Source organism: Adiantum capillus-veneris, chromosome 4 (genome assembly GCF_014529385.1).
Source record: "Adiantum capillus-veneris isolate H3 chromosome 4, ASM1452938v2, whole genome shotgun sequence".
NCBI classification, from domain to species: domain Eukaryota; kingdom Viridiplantae; phylum Streptophyta; class Polypodiopsida; order Polypodiales; family Pteridaceae; genus Adiantum; species Adiantum capillus-veneris.
In genome coordinates, this window is record NC_140934.1 from 124,655,380 (window position 1) to 124,664,142 (window position 8,763).

The following is an 8,763-nucleotide window of genomic DNA, read 5'->3' on the forward strand; positions in this document are numbered from 1 at the left end:
TTGGGCTTCATCGTCACATCCGAAGGCATTATGGTGGATCCTAAGAAAGTTGACGCTGTCATCAAGTGGGCCCCACCAACATCCATCAAAGAAGTCCGAGAATTTGTGGGTTTCTGCCAGTACACCCGCCGATTCATCCGCGACTTCAGCAAGATTGCGGCCCCACTTACAGAAATCACAAAAGGCCACAAACCTTTCCAATGGACAACCAGAGAAGAAGAAGCTTTTGAGAACCTGAAGATTGCCATGTGCAGTACACCTGTCCTCCGACTGCCCGACTTCACAAAACCCTTTGAAGTCCACACAGATGCATCAGATGGTGCCATTGGCGGCGTCCTCATGCAGGAACAGCAACCCATCGCCTATGAATCTCACAAGTTCACCGATGTAGAGACAAGATGGACTACACATGAGAAGGAAATGCTCGCTGTCGTCCACTGCCTCCGAAAGTGGCGACACTATGTCCAAGACAAGCATACAAAGGTCTACACAGACAACATCTCACTCAAGTACTTCCAGACCCAACCGAAACTCACCCCCAAGCAAGCCAGGTGGCAAGATACACTGGCCGAATATGACATCGAGATCATCCATAAACCGGGCTCCACAAATGTCATGCCCGATGCACTCAGCAGAATGCCTACTCTCAATGCTATCTCATCAGCAACCAGCACGCTACGCCAGCGCATCCTCGACGCTCAGAAAGTTGATCCGGCTGTTCTCCGCATGCTCCACGACCATGTTTCTGGTAAAGCAGCGGTGGGTCTCTTTGAAGTCAGAGACAACCTATTCTATGCACATGGGAAAATCTACATTCCCAATGACCCAGAGCTCAAGAAAGATCTCATGTGGGAGGCTCATGACTGCAAATTAGCTGGACATGGGGGCCAGAAAAGATCTTATGACAAACTCCACCAACATTACATGTGGCCCAAAATGAAGGACGACGTAATCGACTACGTGCGTACCTGCCCAACCTGTCAACTAGTCAAAGCTCAACGAGTAAAGCCTGCTGGCCTCCTCCATCCCATGCCAACACCCTCCCGACCTTGGGACATGGTAAGTATGGACTTCATCGTCGACCTCCCACCCTCCCACGGCCACACTACCATCATAGTGGTCGTCGACTACTTCACCAAGCAGGCTCACTTCATCCCGGCAAAGCCTCCTGTCACAGCATACCAAGTAGCCAAACACTTCTTCGCCAAAGTCTTCAAATACCACGGCCTCCCCTTAGCCATAGTTTCTGATCGCGACACCCGCTTTCTCAGCGACCTCTGGCGCGAGCTGTTCAAGCTGCTAGGAACCCAGCTCCGCTTCTCCTCCGCCTACCACCCAGAAACCGATGGCCAAACAGAACGAGTCAACCAAGGCATTGAAGACTACATCCGCAGCTATGTCAAAGCAGATCAGAAAGACTGGTCCGAATACATGGACGTCCTGGAATTCCACTACAACAACTCCATCCACAGCAGCACGGGCTACACCCCCTTCGAGCTCTCCACAGGTAAAGAAGTAATCACACCCCTGGCACTGGCAACCGGCGAAGTGCATGCCCAGGATCTGGAATGTGAAGAATTTCTGCAACAATGGCAAACCCGCATGCAAAAGGCCAAGCAAAGTCTCGAGCAAAGCAAGGTACGCATAGCCAAATATGCCAACCAAAAGAGAAGACCGGCCGAGCTGTTCCAAGAAGGTGACTTGGTACTGGTAAGCTCCCAAAATATCAACCTCCCTCAAGGCCTCTCCCCGAAGTTCAACCACCGATTCTACGGGCCATACAAGGTGCTCAAAAGCTACAACGACGTCACCTACAAGTTGGAGCTACCCCCACAAATCAACATCCACAACGCTTTCCATGTAAGTCTCCTCAAGAGGTTTGCACCGGATAACACCTATGGTCGGAATGTCCCCGAATATGTAAAGGATGGCCCGCCCAATGAGCCGGAGGCCATCCTAAAGTCGCGCTTTGGGCGCCGGGGACAACTATTCTATGTCAAGTGGCGCAACCGACTCATGACGGAATGCACTTGGGTACCTGAAGAAATCATGCTCCGTCTCGGACGACCCCTTGTGCTCCGATTCTACAACATGCCCACTGAAGAGGAGGACATCGATCAACATGAAACCACATAGAATAGTCCTCAACCCCCTTGTAAAATAGCAACACCCTAGGTAGCTAGACATTGTGGCAACAACAAACTCTCATCTTTGTAAATATCCACCCCTCAACCTCGGCAACAAATTTTGTATCGGCACGCCTCAAAACCCCGGCTTGACGTGGGCGTCAAGCTCTCTCAACCCGGGGGAGTATATAAGGGAAGTATGTGCCACTTCCCCCAACTTTCCAGCCCCGTTTTCAAGTGATTACTTGCGTCCCTTGTATTCGGCACTTTCTTATGAAATTGATCATGCGTTCGTGTCCCTCATTCTCGTGTCCCTCTTGCGTTCAGTTTTCAAGTTGAGTTCTTGTACGTGCGTTTGCTTGCCTGCAGGTCCCGTTTGCATCGCAGGTGAGCCGGCGCGGCCCCGTTTCCGCGACGCCCCGAACGAGGGCGTCACACATGGTAAATGCGTATATTGCCGGCAGGTGGGACGTAAATATTTTGTACAGATTTTGGGAGGGACGTTTTGCATTTGCACTTGCAGGCCACCATTGCTGCAGCGTGCAACGGGTGCGCGTGTTGCCTGCATGACTCTTCTCTCTCTAGAGCACACACAATGAATTATGACACAAATACTCTCTTTCTCTCTCTACCTGTTCCTCACGCGGCGCTCACACACTTCAACACTTGCATGCATCTTCTGTCTCGGGTTTTGACTTGTTAGATTGAGCAGAGGAGCGGCTATGGTGATCTCCGATATGCCTAACAGGCGACTGGGCGTCTACCAGCATCTCCACCCTCTCCCACGGGAATCCGGGACAATTTGAGGCTCCATCTCTTCCTTTCTCGCCCATGTCTATTACTTAAACCTCCTCTCATTCTTTTCTTCTGCGTGTCTAGACTCTAAACCTTCTTCGAATTCACATACGTGCCCGCACACCTACGACTCTGCACTTGTACTGACCGTTTGCCTTGTTTCTTGGCGGTAAAACCTTGATTTGCGAGCACTCGCACATACCTCAACACTCATACGCGTGGATACACATTTCCGTCACATGTTCATGAGCAGAGGCGAGGCACATTGCCTGAACATTCAAATTGTGGCGCCCTCTCCTCCCCGCCACTCTCTCTCGCTCTTTGTAACACACACACACACACACACACACAGGCATATGCGAGACGTCTTGGATTACTCATCAATAAATTATTGAATCCACAGGAAGAACAACCGCTGTCTTCCTCTGCCTCTCTCTGCTGCTCTCCGACCTCCACTTTGGTGCTTTCCCTGCTCAATCATGATGCCATTTTCTGCGTATTTTCCGTAGCATAAGCAACAGCGAAGTGGGCAGGTTTTTGAACTGCAGTCGCTCAATTCAATTTCTACGTGGAAGAGAGTACAAGTGAGGAACATGGCCACGCTAGAGAGAGGCCAGTCTAGCAGCGCCCTTCTCCATGACCTTTACCAGAAGAAGCAGAACCTTAGGCGCATAGCAAGTGAGGTAGGGACCATGGCAACAGAGCTTCGAGATATGCGCACGCGGATGGCTTCCCAAGAGTCAAGCTTAGAGCAGGAGACCAGTCGGCGGCAGGTAACTGGAAAGCTTTGCTTTTGTATTCTGCATTTGTCATTCTGCAGTTGCCCCTCCATTGGCTTACACATGTGCATGCCCCCACCCCCCCCCCCCCCCCCCCCCCCCCCCCCCCCCCCCCCCCCCCCCCCCCCGCCCCAACACACACACACACACACACACACACACACACGCTAGACATATATGTACCCACAGAGGGTAGTACATACTGCTCCTCTTATGCCTTAAGCATTGCCATGCATTTGGAGCTGGAGCGTTGCTTCTCAATGTGAATCTATGGTTTCCTTCTCTACTCACCGCATCTGGAGGAGGTCAATGAGAGCTAACCACTGGTTGACGCTATGCTTGCTTGTGTGTATGTGTTAAATTCCTTAATGCTGATCTTTAAATATGCCGTCTTGAACGCACATTTAATATGACTACATGAGACCAGGGTTCGAACACATAGTGAACAAGGCACTGGTTCGTTGGAGGGGGGTTAGGGTTTTTTACAAGGCACCCATAGTGTAGATATAGTACATATGCAGGGGTATTATTAATGATCTGGTTTTACTTTCAAGATCTCTTAATGGAGAAGAATGGTAAGACTGTAGGATTTTACCCATTCTTTCAAGAATTGCCTCATATTTTACCCACTCTAAGGGTTACATGTGTGCCCTTTCCATTCATGTGGCACGTGGTTGGTTTGGGTGTGATTTTAGGCTGCTGAAGCCAAGGCTAAGGCCATGGAAATGGAGCTTGAATTCTTGAAAAACAGCTTGGAGGAAAAGAGTGCTCACATGGCATCTACTGCTTCAGTTGCAGAACAGGTATGAATTTATTTTATATCCACATGTACATCCAGGAATTGTAGTATGATGAAGCGTTTTTCTGCCCGAGTTGTGATTTATTGGTTAACCGGTATTATCTCATCATTAGGTGTTTGCAATGCTGTGAAATCATTTTGACACGTCAAGCTGTAATTTGTTTCTGAGTTGTCGAAACTGCATCAAGCTAGGTTTTGATCTTATATCAAGTGCAAAGTAATTTATAGACCAAGTCCTACTCCTGGTATTGATACCAAATCCCTTGTGGGCTAGGGGAACAAGCCTCACGGTTCCTATTTTGTGTGTTGAAGTCTGCTGTAAGCTCTACCCATTGATTGTGACAAATCAGGGGACAACTTATGCAAGTTTCAGGTCATAAGTGGTACAAAGCTCCAAAGGGCGGACAAAGGAGTCACATTGGAGTTGTATCTTCTCCAATGTGGATCATCATCAGCTGCAAAGCTAACGAACTCTAAAACTGTTTTGGTCTAGTCTTCATTGAAAGCTTGATCATCATCAATTTCTTATCCCATGATGTCATCCAACTTAAACTCTATATAAGAGGCATCGGCGTGCGCTCATTTCAAGTTCTAATGGCCAAGTATTCTGGTTCATTTCAGTTCTTGTGTACGCTCATTTCAAGTTCTAATGGCTAAGTATTCTGGTTCATTTCAACTCTCGTGTACTCTCTCTGTGTGTGTGTGTGTGTGTGTGTGTGTGTGTGTGCCATTCTATCTCTCTGAACCATGAATGCTAGTCCGGTGAATCCCCCCTAACCGCAATAGTAGGCCCATAGAGATCGACATAGATTTTGAGGGTTGGGCCCCTAAGAACTGATGTGTTCTTTCCAGAGGGATCACCGATGATACATCACAGATTTCAGATGCTACATGACCAGCTTTGCACAAGTTTATCAATTTTAGATGCACTAATGTGGAGGCATGGAGCTTCATTGACCGAGTTCTTGTTGTTTGAATCTAGTGTTTTGGTTTGTGTTGTACCTGGCAGGGCAAGATTTGAGAGAGCCTCAAAGAAGGTATAAAGGATTATTACTTCTGTGTTTAATTTATGCTGTTTCTTTTAAAGTGCAGTATTTGAGAGAGCTTGTAGACGTGAGGGTAAAGCTAGGATCAGCTCAGGAGGCTGCTGAAGCGAATGCAGCAGCAGCAGCTTTGGCGGAGTCGCAATGTGCAACATTAATGAAGGAAATAGACTCGAAAAATGAGGCCTTGCAGCAGCACGATGCACATGCAGCCGAGCTGTCTCAGCAGTTAGCTGATGTACAACAAGAACTTAAAGCAAGAGAGATTTCTCAGAAGCAGTTGAAAGATGAGGTGGAAAGGTTGGAGAATGAAGTTAAGGTTGCAGTTTCAAGAGTGGTGGCAAACAAGGACTTGGAATGCAAGAATGCTTTGGAAGAGCAGTCAATCAGGAATGCTGAGCAGCTCTCAAAGCTGATGAATGTTAAAGATGATGAAATTGGGCGAATGAGAGAGGAGATAAGGCTGCTTGCTGCTCAAGTTAGGCTCAAAGCACAAGAACTGGAATCACAGGTATGGAATGCTCCGTTTTGGTTGGATCCGCCTAAAAATGTACCAGTGTAGTTTTAGTGGAAGTGTGCTTAAATGCTTTGCAAGTTCTTGAGCATCCAGTCCTTATGATTCCACATTTGATCATCTTTTTGTAAATCTTACAGATTGAGTAAAGCTCTGATGTGTGTATACTTGAACTAAACTTTCTGGACATCCTATGTAATACCAGGTGGAGAAACATAGGGCCTTAGACCAAGAGCTGAAGAAAAGGGTGCTGAAGTTGGAGTTCTGGCTTCAAGAAGCACGGACCCAAACCCGAAAGTTTCAAAAGGTATATGTTGTCTGAAATCGTTGGTCTTGTAAAAATTTGAACAATTCAGCATACATACACTGGAAATTGCAAAGATGTTAACAAGAAGATAAATGTAGATCCCATTTTGGAGTTAAGTGAGTGTAGCATCCCAAGGTCAAGTGTTCCATACATGCCAATTTGGGAGGGATGAACTGTTGCTTAAACACCAAACTATATTCTGCACTACATTATCGATTCATAGCTTTTATATATAGCATTGCACATTCTTAAACTCTAGAGAGGCGTCCTATATGGCTGAACTTTGAAATGAAACAGGCATTATTCCTTCATTTTGAAAATAAGCAAAAATCACGCACTTAGTCATGAGGCTGGCTTGTGTTCAAATAATAGCATCCGGGCTACTTAAAATTTTGGAGGTCACGTAGTTTAGACATTTGAGTAACATTTTCACTGGTCATTCCAAACTTGTTGTGGGTGCCTCATTGTCTTTAGCTCCATGGACTGCATTTGATCACACCAAACTATTTGTTTACATACCCATTTTAGGTATTCCATGTATATGCATGGGTTTTGTGTAGGATTTCAGGGGTCCCTTCATACCAAATACAAAATTGTTGGTTTTGGTCTTGATGGTCTTACGGAATTGTTTCCTGTCATACATGTGCTTGTAAAGTTTGGCTGCCCTCCATGGTAGTTCTCTCTGAAGCTCTCTGCACTGCTGATAATCTCACTTGAAAAGGAGGTCCACTGTAATGTTGTGCTTATAATTGAAGGCACCCATGTACTATCCAAGCACAGATTCTGCTCCACATTGTGTGCCTGCTAATCCCACGAGAGTCTTTTGTAGTCTTTCATCCCATAAGCTATGGAGTTGGTTTCTCTTTCGAGGATTGTTTTTGTCCTCGCTTCATCTAACACTCCTCCATGTGACAGATTGCAGAGAAGAGGGAGAAGGAACTCAAGGACCTTCGACATCAGTTGACATCAAATACAAGCCCGGAAGGGGGTGCACAAGGTCTTTGGAATAACCAAAGATTGAAAGTTCTGATGTCTGTATCCGTAGTACTCCTTGCGTTGTTTGCAAAAAGATGAAATTTTGGGAGCTTTGGTTCTTTGGCTGCAGTCATTGTTAGCTTTCTGTGTTAATTCACTTCAAGAGTATGTCTGTGATTGTAGCCACAAGCGTGTAATCACAAGCTTGTGAGATTGTATGTCAAACGGACGTACTAATCTTTCAGTGGAGTTGAGTAGTTGCACAATGAGAGTTCCAGAATATGGAGTCTCGTAGCCATATATATGGTGGCTTTTAATGTGAATTCAGTTGGGGATTCTCTCTTCAATGTTAGCCATGTCAAGCACCAATGTGATGCACTAAAGGGAAATTTTAACTATAGTTGTTCTGACCATAGCTTGTATATGATGTCCATAGACATGTGTAGGTATGTAGAATGGTTAGGACTGGACAATTGTCAACAATGTACGTGAAATGGAGTAAAAAGCGTGCATGTATAAGCAAACAATCAACACAGCCATGAGTGGATTTGGGCAGAAGGTTTGTGTTCTTTATGTGTTATGACGTCTCTCTTGTGAAAGATTTGTTGATTAGTATCATGTTTCTCCCTTTTGTGAAAGATTTGTTGAATATACTCCCATGAACAAGTGAGTGGATGGTAAGTGTTGGATATGCATGGTGCTGCCTATGCTGTTTGTACAGTTTTCTTGCAGTATGAATTTACCCTCAGAAGGCTTGTTTCAATGTGATGTTTGTGAAGCTAGGATTTATACTTAAGATTGCTGTTAATTGAGCTCAATTAACAGCCTCCTGCTGTTAATTGAGCTCGGGGGAGAAGGGCCTTATGTCGTAAGAGGTGTAAGGTAGGCGTAGATGCTGGGGGAGAGAGAGAGAGAGAGAAGAGAGCAGAATTAGCTCCATGGAGGTAGATAAGAGGAAAAGTTGACCATATTTTTCAAGCAATCGATGAGAGTTCTACATGTGGGAAAGAGGATTTTGGGTTTGAAGACTACATTGATAGAGGTAATAGCAAGAGCATGACGGAGAAATCAAGGATGGCTAATGTCAACAGGACGTGATGTCTCATTGGTGGAGAAGCAAGATATGTTGGAATGTTGTAGGGAAGGCAATTACGTCAAAAGGTTGGGAAGAGTCAAGGATGACTCATAGTGAATATTGTGTAAGAGTGGATCATCACCACAAATTGCCTTTAGAGGAAGCAATGCAGCCGATGAAGATCCCTTCTTTAGACTAATATGCAAAACTCTCTTTCCTGGTAAGCCCTTCCATGTGTGCCATCCCCTAAGCTCAATATTTTGCTTAGCATTACCAAATGAGGCTTTGGTCATAGGTGATTGTATGTGGAGCATTATTAGAGCATAATATCACATGTAAGGTACTTCACC

The 8,763-nt window shown here is 45.9% G+C and overlaps 1 protein-coding gene across 1 annotated transcript; it reads left to right on the plus strand.

Moving 5' to 3' along the window:
• Window positions 1-2,657: 2,657 nt before the first annotated feature.
• Window positions 2,658-7,676, plus strand: LOC147459941 (nuclear envelope-associated protein 2-like). The gene is made up of 5 exons (XM_086511101.1): window positions 2,658-3,694; window positions 4,396-4,503; window positions 5,592-6,053; window positions 6,262-6,363; window positions 7,279-7,676. The coding sequence occupies exons 1-5, from the start codon at window positions 3,515-3,517 to the stop codon at window positions 7,435-7,437; spliced, it is 1,011 nt and encodes a 336-aa protein (XP_086367227.1). The 5' UTR covers window positions 2,658-3,514; the 3' UTR covers window positions 7,438-7,676.
• The last annotated feature ends 1,087 nt before the right edge of the window (window positions 7,677-8,763 follow it).

Excerpts from the sequence above, each read along its gene's own strand:
- LOC147459941 (XM_086511101.1), top strand. The coding sequence starts at position 3,515 with ATGGCCACGCTAGAGAGAGGCCAGTCTAGCAGCGCCCTTCTCCATGAC. Across the intron at positions 3,695-4,395 it reads AGGAGACCAGTCGGCGGCAG|GCTGCTGAAGCCAAGGCTAA; the intron begins GTAACTGGAAAG and ends GTGTGATTTTAG. Across the intron at positions 6,364-7,278 it reads AAACCCGAAAGTTTCAAAAG|ATTGCAGAGAAGAGGGAGAA; the intron begins GTATATGTTGTC and ends TCCATGTGACAG.